This window comes from Sus scrofa, chromosome 2, assembly GCF_054392235.1.
Source record: "Sus scrofa isolate SSC_HxYL_T2T_F1_AM1 chromosome 2, Sscrofa_HxYL_maternal_Yorkshire_Landrace_v2.0, whole genome shotgun sequence".
NCBI lineage: Eukaryota > Metazoa > Chordata > Mammalia > Artiodactyla > Suidae > Sus > Sus scrofa.
The window spans coordinates 16,570,301-16,592,130 of record NC_139384.1 but is presented as its reverse complement, the minus strand read 5'-3'; the positions used below and the strand labels follow the sequence as shown (position 1 = coordinate 16,592,130).

Genomic DNA, 21,830 nt, shown 5'->3' with positions numbered 1-21,830 from the left:
AAATCATGTCATCTCAGACTTTCCATTTGGATGCCTATTAGTTCTTTTTCTTTTCTGATTGCTTTTGCTAGTACTTTTTTGTTTGTTTTTACAGCCACACCTGCAGCATATGGTTGTTCCTGGGCCAGGGGTTGAATTGGAGCTGCAGCTCTGGCCTACACCACAGCCACAGCAACAAGAGACCTGAACCGCATTTGTGCCTTATGCTGTCACTTGTGGCAATGCTGGATCCTTAACACACAGAGTCAGGCCAGAGATAGCACCTGCATCCTCAAAGAGACAATGTCAAGTCCTTAACTGGCTGAGCCACACTGGGAACTCCTAGTACTTCTCATACTATGTTGAATAGACATGATGAGAATGGTCATCCTTACTTTTCACTGGGTGTTAGAGGAAAAGTTGACAGTTTTCTCTCATTGGTTACCATATTAGTTGTGGGCTTTTCATTAATGGTTTTTATTGTGTTAAGGAAACTTCCTTCAAAATCTATTTTGTTGAGATTTTTTCATGAATGGTTGTTGTGCTTAAATGCTTTTTCTGTATCTATTGACATGATTATGTTGCGTTTCTTTTTGTATTTCCTTCTGTGAAGTGGTTTACCACATTGATTGATTCACATATTTTAAAGAAATCTTGCATCCTTGGTCATGGTGTATAATCTTTTGGAGGTGCTAAATGTAGTTTGCTTGTGTTCTACTGAGGTATATTTCTTATTCACAATGCTTGACTGGTAAAACTTCTTGAGCCTTTGCATATCAAAATGTATTCATTTTATTCTCATATTTTAGTTCCCATTTGGATGCTATAAAACTGAAAGTTGTTTTGGAGAAATTAAGGACATTTACCCATTAACACTCAATTTGTAGATTTGCAGACAAAAACTCTGGTACAGGGTTGATTTTTTTTTGTAGCCTATTTTTATTTTGTGAATTTGGCATCCTAGTGAATTCCTAGTAATATAGCAATTGACACTTTTAGGAGTTCTATTTTAGGATCAATTTTTTTTGTTTGTTTTCTTAGACATGTCAAAATGGCTATGACCTTTTGAGAGACCACTGAATTACACCTTCTATAGGTGATGTCTTCTACTCTTTTGGCTTTATTGCCATCTTTTTTTTTTCTTTTTCTTTTTCTTTTTTTCATCTCTTGTCTTTTCAGGGCCACACCCATGGCATATGGAGGTTCCCTGGCTAGGGGTCCAATTGGAGCTGTAGCTGCTGGCCTATGCCAGAACCACAGCAACTCAGGATCTGAGCCACATCTGCAACCTACAACACACCTCATGGCAATCCTGGATCCTTAACCCACTGAGCAAGGCCAGGGATCAAACCCACAACCTCATGGTTCCTAGTCGGATTTGCTAACCATTGAGCCATGACACGAACTCCTAACTGCCATCTAATATGCTCGAGATTTCTACATTTCTCTGACATATCTTTCTGAGTATCAGAAACACATAATTCAATTGTACATTGCTACTTCAATTCCATCTTATAGGACTCTCTCTTCCAGCCTCATGCCTCTTCACTTTGCCATCTTACTCCTTTTCATCCATTGTGTCCCATTTTTGGTGCCTTTTCATCCAGAAATCTTTCCCTGATGTGCGTCCCTCCAACATGGTTTCATAGTTCCCTGTGATACATTGTTTTATCATTTATAACACTGTGCTGTAATTTTCTACTCCCTCCTGGGAGTTTTTCAATGGTTCCTAAGCTCGTTGAAGGCAGAATCCAGATCTCTTTTTATTCACCACTGAAGCCCAGCAACATGTCTGATACATTCCTTGTGCTCAGAAATATTTAATATTTGTCATTTAATATTTAATATTTGTCATTAATGAATTAATGACAAAAGGGAAAAAAAGGAATGTATTTATCCTGAAATTGTTTGTATGTAGACAGAGATGTGTATTTTTACAAATAGCTTTTAATGATGAAATGGTTCTAAAAAGTAATCACATTGAGAAAATATAACAGAAACAGCTCCTATTAAGAAGATAATGAAATCTTGCTGAGGACAGGGAGCATATCAAGCTAAACTACTTACTCATATGCTGAGAATTGTAATTTCAGTCTCTTTTACCTCCTCTTCAGTGTAAGCAGTAACAAAAACAAAGTATAGTTCCCCCAAGAGGTATAGCCAAAATTGTCCCTAGAGTTGAATCAGGCAAAAGTAGGAAATAATGCCTTGGCCTTCAGGACTACATTTTTGCATTTTTTTAAAATTATTGAAGTCATTCATTTAATATTGATCATGCACCTGCTATTTTGCTACCTTGTAGAAACGATTGTTATGTTGCAGGCAAGTAGTTTATATTTAAATCCCTTTCTGATATGAAACCATTTTTTTGAATCATTACTCTTTCTGATGTGTTACCTACATAGCATGGGTGATATGAGCAATACATGATGGTCCTGAAGCCTACAAGGTAATGTGGAGATGGTCTATATAACCTTCAATATCTCACCCTCAGAGATAAGTAGGGCCAATGCTTTTATAGCCCCCAAATAGTTACTTACTCTAATGTTACAGGCACACACACAAGCACAGTTATTACAGAAAGATCACTCAATTTTTAGTGAGAGATAATAAATGAATATGTACATTGTGTTCAGCACAGGCCCTGTCTCAATAAATGGTAACTAGTATAGTTATATGACTTTGCTATCATCATTGCTTGACACTTGAGGGCATGAGGTAGGAAATCAGTCAGTTTCCTGGCTCTCCAGTGTATCTTTTTTGATATCTTCCCCCTGATACTAGTTTTCTCACTTGAAAAATAACAATAGTATCTGTATACTTCCTTGGATTATTACAGAGAATGCTGCCCAATAATGGAAAATTTAATTTGTTATTTAATTTGTTATTAGAAGGCAAGCTTATGAATCCAGGTATCTGCTTGAATCTAGTAAAACAAAATCCCATTTTGGTAGAATTTTCTAAATATGAAAAGAGTGGCCCCACATTGTGTTATTTTCTTGTACCTATTTCTGCACCACTCAGTGCAGGGGCTATGATTCCTAACAGTTAGTTGATTTCTTTATCCCGTAAATATTCCTTGCTGAGACATTCTATTGGCCATAGCCTCAGGTAAATCAATGTTGGGCCCAAGTCATCTTTATTTGTCACCTAAGATCGCTTTCCTGCCACACAATTTCCTAATGGCATTTTTCATCTGGGCATTTCTCAAGGTATAGATTAAGGGATTTAACATGAGGGTTATGGTAGTGTAGAATAAAGCAACTGCTTTGTCAATTGATAAAGTACCTGCAGGTCTCAGGTACACAAATATACAAGGCACAAAGAATAAGACAACCACTGTGATGTGGGAGATGCAGGTGGAGAGGGCTTTGTACCTTGCCTCCAAGCTATAGGTCTTTAGGGAGCGCAGAATGACCACATAGGAGACCAGCAGGAGAAGGAAGTTTAAAAGACAGATGAGACCACTGTTGGCAGCAACAAAGAGCCCCAGAGTGTGGGTATCAGTGCAGGCAAGATCCAGCAAAGGGTTCAGATCACACATAAAGTGATCTATGATGTTAGGACCACAGAAGGGTAATCTGGAGATGAAGAGGATCTGTATGGTTGCATGAAGACAGCCTCCCACCCACGACACTCCCAACAGCAGGCCACACACTCGCCGATTCATGATGGTCATGTAGTGCAAAGGCTTGCAGATGGCCACATAGCGGTCATAGGCCATCACAGTCAGCAGGATGACCTCAGCACCTCCAAAGAAATGTTCCCCAAAGATTTGGGTCATACACTCCTCAAACAGGATGGTCTTCTTTCCATGGAGTGAATCTATAATCATTTTGGGGGTACTGACAGAGGAATAGCAGGCATCAATGAAGGAGAGATGGGCCAGGAAAAAGTACATGGGGGACCCCAGGGATGGGCTGGCAGTGATGGTGATCACGATGAGCACATTTCCTACCATAGTGATAATATAGATGACAGAAAACACAGCAGATATGAGTTTCTGCATCTCTGGATGCTGTGTGAGCCCCAGGAGAACAAACTCTGTCACATTGTTCCTATTCTCCATGTATTTCATATGATGGTTAATTGCATTACCTGAAAAGAAAACCATTTTTATGAATGCCACCTTGACTTTGGTACACTTCCCATTATACCATATATTAAATCTCTAAATTCTATTAAGTCTTGGATTCTTTTTCTTTGTTTGTTTTTTAGGGCTGTACCTGTGGCATATGGAAGTTCCCAGTCTAGGGGTAATATTGGATCTGCAGCTGCCAGCCAATGCCACAGCAATGCCAGCTCCAAGCCATGTCTGTGACCTACATCACAGCTCATGGCAACACCAGATTCTTAACCCACTGAGCAGGGCCAGGGATCAAACCCGCATCCTCAAGATTACCTTCCACTCTGCCACAACAGGAACTCCCAAGTCTTGAATTCTTTTAGTGTGTGTGTGTGTATATTTGTGTGTGTTGGAAATAAAGATTGTGAGTTCATAAAGATTATTTAAATTATCTCCCAGGTAAAGTCTTTCTTAAGACTATAGATATGAGTAAGTTTTCTAAACACACTCTCAGGAGGCCACCTGTGTACATTTCATCATCACGAAGGACTGAGTTTAATTTGACATAGTACATAGCACACAGCACACATATTGGTACCCAACTCTGAAAAGCAGGTAGAAGTTGGGCATAAAGATTTATCATTGCACAGCTGCAGAATTTTTGCTTTAGTATCTAGGAAATGAGGAGCCATGGAAGGTTGTTGAGAATATGAGTGAAAGGATGGATAGGAATTTGAATAAGAGGAATCTTGGATGTTATTCTACTAAAGACCTTTGTGAGTCTTGGATGAAATGCCTGAAGTCCAGTAAAGGGGTAGAAAGCAAACACAGGAACCCCAGGAGTAGACTACCTATAATAGTTGAATGATGAGGTATCTAATGGCAGAATATGGTGTCTGATATCAGAGAGGTGGGTCTTATCACTGGCTTTATTTCTATGAGCCTCAAAATTTTCAACTGTGAAATTAAGGTTATTATTAATTGTAAATGATCTTTTCAGCAGTTGGAGAGAGGATGAAATCCTCTATCACTATACCTGAAAAGTATTGAAAAATGAGCCCTGTGTGTTTTAAGGAACAATCTTTAGGGTCAGCACTATTGAAAAACTTACCTTAGTTGTCTTAGATGGTCTTGATGTTTTGGGGTGGTCAAAACCAATTTTTTTTCAAACTGGCAGCTTCTTGTAATAAGTCATTCTAAATATCAAATATATGTCAGACTTGGGAAGAGCTTATTCATATAATTCACTATCAAATAAATAATTATTAAGAAATCATATACACTGAATATGTGCCATGTTTTTGGCATGTCAAGTATACATCATTAACCTTTTTCAAAAAGGAAGAGTTCTTATAAGCCTAAATCGTCCCACCTTTCCTAAAGCTTCAAAAGTTCTTCACAGAAACTCTGTTGGAAACATCATTCAGGATCATTTTTGCATTTAGAATGGGTTCTCTTGAAAGGCTATGAAGAAGTGATCTTAAATAAATGGGTCTGGTTCTGTGGAGCAAGAGGCAGATAGTGTAGAGGTCAAAAAGTTCACTCTGTCCATGATGAAGCTGGTTCTGGAGAGGTGAATGGCAATCAAACTCATTTTCACCTTGCCCTTGTCAAGAAGACATTTAAAAAGATTTCCATAAGCTTCAGGGACTTTATCTCATGGCTGCTGCTTTCTCTCCTAGGAATTAATTATCAGCTTTGATGGAAAGGTTTGTTTTAGAAGCAAGTATCTGCAGAGATCTGTTCAGAAACACCCATTCTTGAATGGGAAGAGGATTATCTCTACACTTGTAACCTAACCTAACCAAGAGCCCCTTTCTCTATCTAAGCCTGGACCGTTAAGAAAACTGAATGTTTTGCAGAGATGCAAACTGAACTAGGGGCAGTAAAAACCAGAATGAATAATGCAGAAGAACGAATCAGTGATATGGAAGATAGAATAATGGAAATCACTCAATCTGGTCAACAGACAGAAAACCGAATCAAAAAACTGGAAAGCAATATAAGAGACCTATGGGATAATATAAAGCGGGCCAATCTACGCATAATAGGAATTCCAGGAGTAGAAAAAGATAAGGGAATGGAAAATATATTTGAAGAAATTATTGCTGGAAACTTCCCAAATCTAAAGGATACTGGATTCAAGATACAAGAAGCACAGAGGGCCCCAAACAAATTGAACCCAAACAGACCCACACCAAGACACATCATAATAAAAATGGCAAAAGTTAGTGATAAAGAGAGGATCCTAAAGGCAGCAAGAGAAAAACAGAATGTTACCTACAAGGGAAACCCCATAAGAATATCAGCTGATTTCTCTACAGAAACACTCCAGGCCAGGAGGGAATGGCAAGAGATATTTAAAGTGCTCAAAGGAAAAAATATGCAACCTAGAATACTCTGTCCAGCAAGAATATCGTTTAAAATAGAAGGGGAAATAAAAATTTTTCCCAACAAACAAAAACTTAAAGAATACAGCAACACAAAACCCAGGTTAAAGGAAATATTGAAAGGGCTTCTCTAAACCAAAAAGAAAGGAAGGAAAGGGAAGAAAAAAGAAAAGAAAAAAAAAAGAGGAAGAGGAAGAACTAGGACTGAGGAAACTGTAATCAGAGAGAAGTCACTCAAATAAGCCAGCAAACAGATTTAATCATGAACATGCTTCAAACAAAATAAAATTAAAAAGAAAAAAATAAAAAAGAGTCATCAAAACCATAAAATGTGGGCAAGGGATGTCAGGAGGTAAATAAACCTTTTTGTTTATATGTATGTCTCTCTTCTTAATTTTAATATAGTAATGAAGTGTTTGAACTTACAGGACCATCAGGCTAAAACACACATTTATGGGAAGGGGTTAGCAGACTTAAAAAACAGGGCAACCACAAGCCAAAACCAAATATTGCATTTGCAAAAAATGAAAAAAAAAAACACTCAAGCAGATAATAACAGGAGACCATCCAACCAAAAAAAGAAAAAAAAAAAAAAAAAGGAAGAATGGAGAACCATAGAATCAACTGGAACACGAGGTTCAAATGGCAATAAATAATCATCTATCAATTATCACCTTAAATGTCAATGGGCTGAATGCCCCAATCAAAAGACACAGAGTGGCTGAGTGGATAAAAAGGCAAAAACCTTCAATATGCTGCCTACAAGAAACTCACCTTAGGACAAAAGATACATATAGATTGAAAGTGAAAGGGTGGGGAAAAATATTTCACGCAAATAGACATGACAGAAAAGCAGGAGTCGCAACGCTCATATCAGACAAAATAGACTTTAAAACAAAAGACATAAAGAAAGACAAAGAAGGACACTATTTAATGATTAAGGGATCCATCCAAGGAGAGGATGTTACTATTGTCAACATATATGCCCCAAATACAGGAGCACCCAGATACATACAACAAATACTAACAGACATAAAGGGAGATATTGATGAGAATACAATCATAGCAGGAGACCTAAATACCCCCCTCACACCAATGGACAGATCCTCTAGACAGAAAACCAATAAAGCAACAGAGATCCTAAAGGAAACCATAGAAAAGTTAGACTTCATTGATATCTTCAGGACACTACATCCAAAAAAAGCAGAATACACATTCTTCTCAAATGCTCATGGAACATTCTCAAGAATCGACCACATAGTGGGACACAAAGCTAACCTCAACATATTTAGGAGCATAGAAATTATCTCAAGTATCTTCTCTGACCACAATGCCATGAAATTAGAAACCAACCATGGGAAAAGGAAAGAGAAAAAACCTACTCCATGGAGACTAAACAACATGCTACTAAAAAACCAATGGGTCAATGAGGAAATCAAAAAGGAAATTAAAAACTACCTTGAAACAAATGATAATGAAGACACAACCTCTCAAAATCTATGGGATGCTGCGAAAGCAGTGCTCAGAGGGAAATTTATAGCAATCCAGGCCTTTCTCAAAAAAGAAGAAAGATCCCAAATGGACAACTTAACCCTCCACCTAAACGAATTACAAAAAGAAGAACAAAAAAGTCCTAAAGTCAGCAGAAGGAAGGAAATTATAAAGATCAAAGAAGAAATCAATAAAATAGAGACTCAAAAAACAATAGAGAAAATTAATAAAACCAAGAGCTGGTTCTTTGAAAAGGTGAACAAAATTGACAAACCCCTGGCCAGACTCACTAAAAAGAGGAGAGAAAGAACCCAAATAACCAAAATTAGAAATGAAAAAGGAGAAATCACAATGGATACAGCAGAAATACAAAAAACCATAAGCGAATACTATGAACAACTGTATGGCAACAAGTTTGACAATCTGGAAGAAATGGACAATTTTCTAGAATCTTACAGCTTGCCAAAACTGAATCAAGCAGAAACAGACCAACTGAACAGACCGATCACTAGAAATGAAATTGAAGAGGTCATAAAATCACTCCCTACAAATAAAAGTCCAGGACCAGATGGCTTCACAGGTGAATTCTATCAAACATATAAAGAGGAATTGGTGCCCATCCTCCTTAAACTCTTTCAAAAGGTTGAAGAAGAAGGAATACTCCCAAAGACATTCTATGAGGCCACCATCACCCTCATTCCAAAACCAGACAGAGATACCACCAAAAAAGAAAACTATCGCCCAATATCATTGATGAATATAGATGCAAAAATTCTCAACAAAATCTTAGCCAACCGAATCCAACAACATATCAAAAAAATTATACACCATGACCAGGTTGGGTTCATCCCAGGTTCACAAGGATGGTTCAACATACGCAAATCAATCAGCATCATACACCACACTAACAAAAAAAAAAGTCAAAAATCATATGATCATCTCAATAGACGCAGAAAAAGCATTTGACAAAGTTCAACATCCATTCATGATCAAGACCCTCGCCAAAGTGGGTATAGAGGGAACATTCCTGAACATAATCAAAGCCATTTATGACAAACCCACAGCAAATATAATCCTCAATGGGGAAAAACTGAAAGCCTTCTCACTCCAATCTGGAACAAGACAGGGATGCCCACTCTCACCACTGCTCTTCAACATCGTTTTGGAAGTCTTAGCCACAGCAATTAGACAAACCAAAGAAATAAAAGGCATCCATATAGGAAGAGAAGAGATCAAACTGTCACTGTATGCAGATGATATGATACTATACCTAGAAAACCCTAAGGACTCAACCCCAAAACTCCTTGAACTGATTAATAAATTCAGCAAAGTGGCAGGATATAAGATTAACATTCAGAAGTCAGTCGCATTTCTGTATACCAGCAATGAAACATTAGAAAAGGAATACAAAAAAATGATACCTTTTAAAATTGTACCTCACAAAATCAAATACCTCGGAATACACCTGACCAAAGAGGTAAAGGACCTATATGCCGAGAACTATAAAACTTTAATCAAAGAAATCAAAGAAGATGTAAAGAAATGGAAAGATATTCCATGTTCCTGGATTGGAAAAATCAATATTGTGAAAATGGCCATCCTACCCAAAGCAATCTACAGATTCCATGCAATCCCTATCAAATTACCCATGACATTGTTCACAGAACTAGAACAAACAATCCAAACATTTATATGGAACCACAAAAGACCCAGAATCGCCAAAGCAATCCTGAGAAACAAAAACCAAGCAGGAGGCATAACTCTCCCAGACTTCAAGAAATACTACAAAGCCACAGTCATCAAAACAGTGTGGTACTGGTATCAAAACAGACAGACAGACCAATGGAACAGAATAGAGAATCCGGAAATAAACCCTGACACCTATGGTCAATTAATCTTTGACAAGGGAGGCAGGAACATCAAATGGGAAAAGGAAAGTCTATTCAGCAAGCATTGCTGGGAAACCTGGGCAGCTGTATGCAAAGCAATGAAACTAGAACACACCCTCACACCATGCACAAAAATAAACTCCAAATGGCTGAAAGACTTCAATATACGACAGGACGCCATCAAACTCCTAGAAGAAAACATAGGCAAAACACTCTCTGACATCAACATCATGAATATTTTCTCAGGTCAGTCTCCCAAAGCAATAGAAATTAGAGCAAAAATAAACCCATGGGACCTCATCAAACTGAAAAGCTTTTGCACAGCAAAGGAAACCAAAAAGAAAACAAAAAGACAACTTACAGAATGGGAGAAAATAGTTTCAAATGATGCAACTGACAAGGGCATCAAGAGGCTTAATCTCTAGAATATACAAGCAACTTATACAACTCAACAGCAAAAAAGCCAACCAATCAATGGAAAAATGGGCAAAAGACCTGAATAGACATTTCTCCAAGGAAGATATACAGATGGCCAACAAACACATGAAAAAATGCTCAACATCGCTGACTATAAGAGAAATGCAAATCAAAACTACCATGAGATACCTCCTCACACCAGTCAGAATGGCCATCATTAATAAATCCACAAATGGCAAGTGCTGGAGGGGCTGTGGAGAAAAGGGAACCCTCCTGCACTGCTGGTGGGAATGTAAACTGGTACAGCCACTATGGAGAACAGTTTGGAGATACCTTAGAAATCTATACATAGAACTTCCATATGACCCCGCAATCCCACTCTTGGGCATCTATCCGGACAAAGCTCTACTTAAAAGAGACACATGCACCCGCATGTTCATTGCAGCCCTATTCACAATAGCCAGGACATGGAAACAATCCAAATGTCCATCGACAGATGATTGGATTCGGAAGAGGTGGTATATATACACAATGGAATACTACTCAGCCATAAAAAAGGATGACATAATGCCATTTGCAGCAACATGGATGGAACTAGAGAATCTCATACTGAGTGAAATGAGCCAGAAAGACAAAGACAAATACCTTAAGATATCACTTATAACTGGAATCTAATATCCAGCACAAATGAACATCTCCTCAGAAAAGAAAATCATGGACTTGGAGAAGAGACTTGTGGCTGCCTGATGGGAGGGAGAGGGAGTGGGAGGGATCGGGAGCTTGGGCTTATCAGACACAACCTAGAATAGATTTATAAGGAGATCCTGCTGAATAGCATTGAGAACTTTGTCTAGATACTCATGTTGCAACAGAAGAAAGGGTGGGGGAAAAAACTGTAACTGCAATGTATACATCTAAGGATGACCTGACCGCCTTGCTGTACAGTGGGAAAATAATAAAAAAAAAAAAACTATTTCAACAACTGCTATAACTTTAAAAAAAAAAAAAGAAAACTGAATGTCATGTGCACAGCAAGGTGGCAAAATTGCAGTGTATGGAAATGATAGGGATGGAGGTGATTATAGAAATCCCCCAAAAAGGACTGTAGATATAGAGGAGTGCCTAGGGGACTTTGGGAGATCACTGTAAGTTACTAACTGCTCAAGAAGGCCATCAGAACAAGGCAGGCTTGCTTGACTTGTGGAGGCATGAGATAAACCTCAGGTCATTGGGTGAGGTCTGCATTCAGATTCAGACCAAGGGCAGGAGTTTGAGGACTGCCTATCTGCTTAGTTACATGAGCACCATGACCAGACACCAAGGAGGAGCTGCTACTCGAAGAAAGAGAAAGAGGCAGCATTTTTCCAACCCCCACTTCCTTTGGGTGAAAAACACTGTAGCCCACCAAATCCTTGGGGCAGAGACTCCTTGCCTGCCTGCTTGAATCTCTCATGATCATCCTATCTTAATAAATCTATTTCTTGCCTATTACTTTGTCTCTTGCTGAATTCCTTCTGTGCAGAGGCATGAAGAACCTGAACCTCAGTAGTCCAGATGCAGGGTGAGTGATTCTAATTTAAAGCTGTGGGGATAATTCCAATCTGTGTTTAGGCTGGATTTTAGTCCTGGAACATGGGTTCAAGTCCCAACCTGGGTTCTGGCTAAGTTCAGGGCAGTAGCACTGTCAGTTTCAAATGGTGATGTAGTTTCCTGATTGAATTGTATCACAGAAAGAGCTTCTATTTTACCTTGAATATTAAACTTTTTCTGGATGCCCACTAATGACTGCTTGAAAGCTCGATCAGCAATGGCATAAAATTAATGGCAGCCATTTTGAAGTTCTTGACTCAAAAGCTGTTTTTCCCAAGCTGCCAATCCATCTATTGCTTATGGAATGGGTTGTCAATGGGGACCTGCTCTATAGCACAGGGAAATCTACTCAATATTCTGTGATAGTTTATATGAGAATGGATATGTGTATATGTATAACTGAATCACTTTGCTGTGTAGCAGAAGTTAATACCACATTGTAAACCAACAATATGTATACAAGTATATGTAACTTTGTCTCCATGCTCTACAGTAGAATACATATATAAAAATAAATGATTAAAAATGTCAATAAAATCTAAAAAAAATTGAAAAGTTGTTTTTCATATTTCTTAGAAGGGAATGCAAATGTCCAGGAACCCAGATTACAGTTACTTCTGGGATTCATGAACTGATCATTGTGGAATTCTGGGCAGCATTAAAAACATGTGGAGAGATATCTGAAGCCATATGAAGAAATGGAAATCAGACATTCCATATCCCTGTGACCTGGTAGTGTTAATTATTTTCATTGCAGTTCTGCATGAGGGTATGTAGTATGCAGTTTCAATTTGTATCTCTGTGATCACTAATGATGTTGAACATAGTTTTCATCTTCTTATTGGCCTTTTGTGTATCTTCTTTTGTGATGTTACTGTTTAAGTTCTTTGCACAGTTTAAAAATATGGGCTGTTTTTTTTTTAATTCCTGAGTTGTAAGTATTCTATATATTCTAGACACAGGTTCTTAGCCATATAGTTAAATGGCACATGTGTAAAATGTTCTCCAAGTCTCTGTGTCTATGGCTTGCATTTTCATTTTTTTAAAAGATTTTTATTTTTTTCTATCATAGTTTATTTACACTGTTCTGTCAATATCTGCTATTGGCATTTTCATTTTTAAACATAGTTTCACCTTATGAGCCAAGGTTTGACCAATTTTAACTTTTCATTTTTCTCAGGGTTCATGCTTATTGTGTCATATCTGAAAAACACTGGTCTGCCTCAAGGTCGAAATAGAATTTTTTTTGTCTTTTTGCCTTTTCTAGGGCTGCTCCTGTGGCATATGGAGGTTCCCAGGCTAGGGGTCTAATCAGAGCTGTAGCCACTGGCCTACGCCAGAGCCACAGTAATGCAGGACCCAAGCCACATCCTTAACCCACTGAGCAAGACCAGGGACTGAACCTGCAACCTCATGGTTCCTAGTCAGATTCGTTAACCACTCCACCACAATGGGAACTCCTCAAAATAGAATTTCTATTAATTTAGTTACCATTAACACATTTATTTCTCATTCAAAAAATTTTCTTGTTACTTTCTGTGTATGGTGTGAAGTAATGGGGAGATTTATTTTATTCTATATGAATATAATTCCAACAAATAAAGATTGAATTATTAATAAAAAAAACTTTCTACAAAGGAAAACCCAGGCCAAAAAGGACTCACTGGTAAAATTTATCAAACATTTAAGGAAGAATTAACACCAATCCTATCCAAACTATTCCAAAAAAAGAACTCTAGGGAATACTTCCACATTCATTCTATAAGAACAATATAACCGTGATTTCAAAACTAGACAAAGATATAAGACAAGAAATGCATAGCCAATGACTCTTATAGACACAAAATTCTCAACAAAATATAATAAAGGGAATAGAGCAAATGCTAAGAAAGATTATAGACCAAGAATGCGTGAGATTTATCCCAATAATGCAAAGTTGGTTCAATATGTGAAAATCAATTATAATGATATACTCTGTTGATTGAATAAAGGACCTAGTACACAGTAATGAAGGGTGTTATTATTTCTATTTTTTTCCAGTTCTTTATTCACCACTTAACCCCATATCTAAATAGAATAGCTTCATCAATTCATATAACATGTGCCTTATACCCTCTCCTCTAGGCTGTAGAATACTCGCTACAATATGTGTTCCACTGTCCTGAGGATATTATTGATGTGTGAAGAAATTTGAAGAACTCTGTTTCCCCAGGTAGACTTCTTTCATTGAATGGCCAGTAGAATCCCTAAAAGTCTAAAAAAGTCCATGGGAAGGCATAAAATCTATCTTCTCTATTTCTACACCAGAAATGTTGGCACTAGAATTTGGTCTCCAATTCTAGATAGCACACTTCCTGAAAATATGACAAGTCATGTGGTTCTGTCCTAAGGATAGAGTTTACCCTGATGTGTTTAGAGTAGAGTTGAGAGACTGACTCAGGACCTCACCCTCTTTTGGTGACATCAATCAGTGAGGAACAACTCTCAGGGGTATGCCCCCTGGATGAAACCACATGGGGTTGTTCACACAGCTTTTGCAATCCTTGATGTCTCAGTTCATGATACCCAAGGGCCTATATAAGGAGTGCTTTCTCACATCGTTTTCCAAACCAGGAATGCGGGCTGTTAGGACATTAAAGTGCAGGGAAATAAACAAATCAGGTGAAGATGTGTTGTTCACGGATAGATTCTCCTGAATACCTTCTTCTAAGGCAAAATCTTAAAAAAAAAAAAAAAAACCCAAAGACAATTAATTCCTGAGAGGGTAACACCTTAGATAGACAAATGGGTCCTTTGACATTGTCGGTAGTCTCCCTAACCACTAAGATTTCTAAAAAAGCTGTTTTCTTATTTTGAGAGCTGAGTAAGAAGGGCTTATTAAATAATAGAGATAGTTGTGTCCCTTTTCCTATGACCACAGCCTAGGTGCTAAATATCAGAAAAATTCCATTAGCACATAGGGACTTTGGATTTCAAATTCAACATGGACGTTTCTTTTCCTTTGACTTGAATTTCCAAAGCATTGGAACTTTGAAAATACTTGCTGAGTCCATTTAAATAATCTTGTGCCACCTTAATACTCTCTGCTTCCTGTAGCTCTATCCAGTCAGTGGAGACTTGAGGAATACACTTGATAAGATTTTAAATGTAATGGTTATTTCTTATTCCTGGATACATTAGAAATTCTCCTTAGCTACAGATGTCACCATGGTGAGTTACCTAGAATTGCTGATTTTTGACCCAGTTTTCACCTTTTCATTTTCTTCCAGGGTTTTGTAGTTAAAATCATTAAAGCATAACTTTCTGGTATTTGATGGGAGATACTTTGAGATGTTTTAGGCTATTTTGCAGAAATATTTGTTCTCCTTACTCTATATGGATTTATCTATGGCTAATCAGGAATTGGTTTAGGCTTTACAGATTCCTCAGTCAATTTCCAGGTCAACATGGGAGAGAGTAGAAGGAGAGCATTTGGATTCTATTTTTCAAAGGAAGAATTCAGCTCAAAAACTGAGATCCCAAAAAGGAAATGGATTAAAATATAGCATTAAAAAAAGGGGGGCAGGATTTTCTGTTGTGGTTCATCAGTAATGAACCTGACTAATATCCATGAAGATGCATGTTTGATCCCTGGCCACACTCAGAGGGTTAAGGATCTCGCATTGCTGTAAGCTATAGTGTAGGTCACAGACATGGCTCCAATCTGGGGTTGCTGGGGCTGTGGTGTAGGCCCAGTTCTGAGTTGACCCCAGCCTGGACACTTCCATATGCCATGTTTGTGGCCCTAACAAAGCAAAAAAAAAAAAAAATAAAATAAAATAAAAGAAAGAAAAGAAAAAGAAAGAAAAAAAAAAAACCTTCTGCTGTGGTTTGGTATCTTTACTATACTCCAGGCTCAAGGACTATTTTATTCTGATTCTATTCAGACCTTCGTAGATCTTGGTCTAACAAGACAAGATCTTATTTCTGCTGCAGTCAGTGGGGTCTCAGCAATATGGCTGCATTTCTGCATCCCTGACCTCAGACAGTCCTTTTCCTGAGAGTTCAGATAGATATTTCTGAATGTAGGACATAAAAGTTAATTCTCTTTTTCCCCTTATATACACTGGTCTTAAGGCATCTGAAGGGAGATAAGATGTGATGGTGGGAAAATAAAATCAGTTTTGGCCAGCAGAAGACTTGGATTCTTGTGTACTACTGACCAGTTTCTACTACTGATCAGTTTCCTCCTTGGACCCCAGTTCCCCTATCTTTAAAGAGCATTTGAGATGATCAAATACAAAGTGCTAGGTTTTTGTTGTGTACAAAATTCTAGGTCTTGTCCAATAGACCCTTGAACTCATCAACATTTGATAAGTTACAGATGTTACATTCCATTTCATTCCAGTTCATTGGTTACAACAAATTTACATTCCATTTCATAGGTTAGCAAAAGAACTGCCATGGATCATGCATGGTCATTTGTGGTGGTTTTTCCAAACTCTGGCATTGCTGATTTCTAGAAGTAAACTGGATGTACACTGGAGAGACAATAAGTTCAAAGAGCTAGAAACAGACAATGATTTTGAATACAGTCTCCTCTATTTATCTTGTCTTTTTTATTGTCATGTCTAGGGCAAGTCATTTAACTTCTAGTCACTGATGCCCTTTCCTTTAAAATAAAGATAATATTGTGACAACCTCATAGGATTGTTCTTCAAATTCTGGCATTGTTGATTCCCAGAAGGAAACTGTGTTTCTACTGGCAAGGCACTGAGCACCAAAGAACAAGAGACAGGCATCCTGAATTTGAATGTAGTCTTCTCTATTAGTTTATCATTATGACTTTGGGCAAGACATTTATCTTCTTGTGACCACAATTTCCTTTCCTTTAAAGTACAGGCAAGAGTGTACAACCTCATAGGATTGTTTTGAAGACTACATGAAGTAATGCATGTAAAGTACTTGGTACATGCCTAGTACAGTGCAAAATTCAACCACAATGAACATGTATCATAGCAACTACATGGTGTAAAAAAATTCATCTCTGCACTCCACAGAAATGAGAAAAAGCAGATTTATACTTAAAGTTTGCATTTCACAGTGTTTGAGTATATGGAATATGGACAGCAACAAAGGTTTCTTTGCTTAGGGAGAAGTTTGTCTGCTGAGGTTCTTGCCTCTCAATTGCAGTCTGAATGCCTTTTTGTGGAATATCAAGATTATCTTGCTGCTGTTCTCTTGGGGTGCTGTTGGTTAAGGATGTAGCATTGTCACTGCAGTGGCTTGTATCACTGCTGGAGCATGGGATTGAGGCTGCAGCCATGGCCAAAAAAAAAAAAAATAAAGATTATTTTGTTATATCATATCTTTTGTCCATTTGTCCTTTTTTTTGGAGAAGTATGGATATTAGAGGATTTAAATGGTAACAGGAACTCTACTGGTCTTTGGACTAAAATGAAAAAGAAAATAATCCCGTGCTTGGGTCTCTCAATTAACAAAGGCCATCAAAGTCATTGATTCTGACAGAGACCAAGTTGTTTTGTTTGGTTCATTTTTGTGTTGTGTGGGACGAAAGGAGCCATTGAAAGCTGTGCAAGAGAACTGTTTTAAAAACATATTCTAACCGCTTCAAGGTTTGCAAGAATCTGAAATAATAAGTGAAATCATGAGGATGAATAAATCAAGTTTGGGATTTTTGTCTGATTTTCGGTTGTTGATTCTCCCAGGGGTCATCTTCTCTAGAGGAGGACTGGCACTTAGAAGTGCACTCAACTTTCTTCTTCAGTGTTATTGTTCCTGGAAGGATTCTTTGATGCAATGGACTGTCCAGAAAGGGGACCCCTCTCCTGGGGCTTGGAACCCTAATGCTAGCATCTCAATGAAGCCCTTGTGGGATCACCCAGAAGAGGTTTCCTTTCCATGTGCCTTATTATTGACTACATGTAACAAGAGAATTCATTTTACACTTCACTGCCTTGTGCTTTTCAGAATGCATAAGCAGAAAGAGAGTAATGGAATCTTAGGTTTAGGAAAAGTGAAAATTAATACTGACAATATTTAGTTTAATATTCTACCTTAAAGTTTGAATACTATGTGTATTTCCTCATCAGGTAAATGGAAATAGACTTTGCATTGCACTGACCTGTTTGATTACCCAGGCTTGACTTATTGGCTGTCAGTATAAATTGTACAAATTAAAATCAGACATCAATAATCTTTGGTAGACTAAAGATGGAATTTAGGATGATTATAAGGGATCCAGGGGGCAATCAGGGCAGCCTCACCCTCTGCCCTGATCTTCTCAAGCCCTTGTTACCCAGTCAAGCCCTTACTCTATGTCCATTAGGTGACCTGATAACAAGTTCATCAGTACATTAGAACAGCTAACTGAATTATATCCAGACAATATGTTTTGGATCTCACAATGTGCTAATGTCCACTTCCCTATGTTTGTTTTCCCACACCTATCCCAATCACTTTAAAAATTCATTATTTCAACTTGAGGAGTCTCAGACAAAACATGGAAATTATGTTTTCTGACCATAAAATTAATAATAAAAACTATAGATTTTGAAAATATTAAAAAAATAAAGTTTACACATAATCTCTCATTTGGGAGTAAAAGTCTAAGTATAGTAATTTATTTCTGCATCACCTCTTTGTCAATAGACAAAACCTATATTAAATTTTATAAGAAATTTTTAAAATTTGAATTTTATTCTTAAATGGCACGTATAAAACCTAGCATCTTTAAATACGAATTGAGTAACATTCACTAATTTTTAGCTACGTTATTTTTATATGCTTATAAAATGCAAACCATTTTATCTTTTTTTTCTGGTTACTTCACAAATGCATTTTAAAGTCTTGTTCGTCTCCAAAATTATAACTTCTAATCACTACGTTATTCCATTACATTGATAGTCAAGGGAGTTTTGGTGATTACAAAGACAGAAGGAGATGTAGTTTCTTTCTTCTGGTTTTCATATGTCTTATAAAAATAATTTTGAGTCCAGAATTAAAAAAATAACCTAAGAGAGTTAACTCAGAGAAATTTTGAGGTAGCACTTCCTAGACAGTTTTGACAAGAGAAGGAATCATCTGAGAAATTATAAGAGTACTGTTAAAAGGCAGAGTTTTGAAGTATTTCATCCTTTTGTGGTTCATTTTTCCTTTCTTTTATTTTTTTTAGGTAAAGCATTCTTTCAACCATACCACAAAAATGGAGAAAAAAAGGAATGTGACCGAATTCATTTTAATCGGTTGTACCCAGAATCCTCAAATGCAAAACGTAGTGTTTGTGGTGGTTTTGGTTGTATACATGATAACTCTTTCAGGCAACCTGCTCATTGTGGTTACTCTTACCACCAGCCAGGCTCTGAACTCCCCCATGTACTTCTTCCTGACCCACCTTTCCTTGATAGACACAATTTATTCTTCTTCCTCAGCTCCTAAGCTGATTGTGGACGCCCTTAACAAGAAGAAAAGTATCTCCTTTATAGGGTGCATGGCTCAAATCCATGCTGAACACATTTTTGGTGCTACTGAGATTATCTTAAGGATGGTGACCACTACGTGGCCATCTGTAGACCTCTGCTCTACACAACCATCATGAGCCAAAGGCCGTGTATTATCCTGCTGGGAGGGGCCTGGACTGGAGGATTTCTCCATGCAACCATTCAGATTCTTCTTATTGTTGGGCTGCTCTTCTGTGGTCCCATGTCTTAGATCACTTCATGTGTGACTTGTATGCTTTACTGAAATTTGTCTGCATGGACACTCATACCCTTGGTCTCTTTGTTTAAGCCAACAGTGGGTTCATCTGTCTGCTTATTTTTTTCCTCCTGTTGATCTCCTATTTGGTCATCTTGCCTTCCCTAAAGAACTATAGCTTGGGGGCAGAGCATAAAGCCCTTTCCACTTGTGTCTCTCACATCACAGTAGTTGTCTTATTTATGTCCCCTGGATCTTTGTGTATCTGTGCCCAGTGACCACTCTTCCCATTGATGAAACTGTGGCTGTCTTTGGCACACAGTTGCTCATACTAGTCTCTCATGATCCTTTGGATTTCGGCAGTGTCACTTGTAACCTCTTTTTCATTTCTAATTTTATTGATTTAAAAACTCTTGCTTTTTTTTTCCTGATGAGTCTGGCTAAAGGTTTATCAATTTTGTTGATCCTCTCCAAGAACCAACTTATAGTTTCATTGACCTTCTCAATTGTTTTCTTTGTCTCTAAGTTATTAATTTCTGCTGTAATCTTTATATGAGTTCGTTCCTTCTATTAATTGAAGACCCCAAATTCCTGCTAGGTTTGCTGAGGGAAGAAAACACAAGACCAAGTCAGTAAAGCAAGAGAGATTTATTAAGGCCTCAGAAAGGGACAGCCTGAGCTCTAGAGGGCACCAGCTCTGACTGTGAGGAGGTGCTGGTCTTCTAAAGGATCTGTGGTTGGAGTTCATGGAGGGAACTTGTGGCAGAAACAATGAAGAAGGAGGAGGGGAAGGTCAAGGGAGGGGTAGGGGGTCAAGTCCCATGACAGAGGTCAGTTAGTCATTATAGGTGGTTAATCTATGCAGCATTTGTTTTCCACAGGCCATTGTTTCTCGTTGCCCAACTTGAGCACCCACATTCAAGGAAAGGGTGTCCACAGCAAGTCTCCAGGATGAATGCCACATATGGGGGTAGGGGTCTGTGTCTCCATCCTCCTGGGAACCTATCACTTCCCAAGAAACCTTTTTGGGAAGGAGAATAGGATCACCTGGGATGTTGTGACCCCTCTGCCAGCATCTCGGTAAGTCCTGCCACATGCACTCTGAGGCCCCCTGGACCTTGTCCATCTTGGGAACATTTAGTTCCTGTTTGGGAATTTTCCCTTTTGTGAGACCCCATCTGTAAGGCACCTCTTGGACTAAGGTCGCAGGCTTAGTGGGACTTGGAAGTCAATTTGGACCAAGATCCAGGGCTTGGTGGGCCCCATCGACCTTGTCCATCTGGGGAAACTGGTTCCCATTTGGAAATTTTTCTTTAGGGAGACCTCATTTGTAATTCTGTGAGTCTCTTTTGGCTGGCTAGGATTTCGGTTTTGTTTTCAGTTTTGTGCTCAAGTATTTAATTCCATCTGATGGTACCCTAGAAGAGAGACTGCAGTCTGGACTGAGTGGTGAAGTAGGATGCTGATCTGATGCCATTCCTCAGTTTGGCTGCCTCAATATAATTTGGTTGGGATAAAGATGAAAGTACTACCTGAGAGCATTTGCTCTGATGAAAAGGGACAAGATTCTTCCTGGCTGGGTTCAGTTTTCTCAGGTGACTGAGAAATTTAATGCACGGGGGTGGAGGCTGAGTCCGCACGCCATGCAGTGGTCCCATAGGGAAACCCACTCATTCATTAAAACCTGCTTAACCAGGGACAAGAATGAGAACTGGCTATTCAGTGATCTGAGCATGGGTGGTGTCCTAGCTGCCACTGGGGGAGCCGAGACATGTAAGAGAGAGCTAAAGCAAGTCTGGGCTAAAATCTAGAGGAATTCAGCTCTCAAGCAGCACACTGGCCCACCACACAATGGCATTAGTAAACTTCATCTCTGACAAATTCAACTTTGAAATGGGAAATGGAGTCTCAAACAAAAATGAGGAGCACCAGAAAGCCAGGCTCCAACGAATGCCTCAGCCAGGTTTCTATACATACCAAACGTATACTTGTAAGTATCTAACTGAGTATTAAAGGGAATGTTTTTGCCATACAAATAGTCAAAATGGGCTCTTTTATTTGATATGCAGTTATTAGAGAAAGCTTGCTTGGAAAAGCTTTTCTGAATCCGTGACATTCCTGGGATATCCCTTCTTTGCTATGACTGACATCCCCACCACTTGGGGTACTTGAGGACCAGCTCACTGGCTGGTGGACCAGACCCAGTGGCTGCAGCTGGGACCCTTTCGTCCCTGGTCACCTTCTGACACAGACAGCTGGCCAGAGTGACCCAACAGGGTAAGGGACAAGAGACTTTGTTGATCTTTCCCCTTC

At 38.4% G+C, this 21,830-nt stretch overlaps 2 protein-coding genes across 2 annotated transcripts in view; both read right to left on the bottom strand.

Annotated features, from left to right (window-relative positions):
* The window catches only part of LOC110259269 (olfactory receptor 4C46-like), a 949,087-nt gene that overhangs the window by 417,566 nt on the left and 509,691 nt on the right, over positions 1–21,830 (bottom strand). The gene's annotated exons all lie outside the window — the stretch shown is intronic.
* On the bottom strand, positions 3,119–4,057 carry LOC100516317 (olfactory receptor 4C46-like). Its single transcript, XM_085015219.1, has one exon. The coding sequence runs from the start codon at positions 4,055–4,057 to the stop codon at positions 3,119–3,121; it is 939 nt and encodes a 312-aa protein (XP_084871345.1).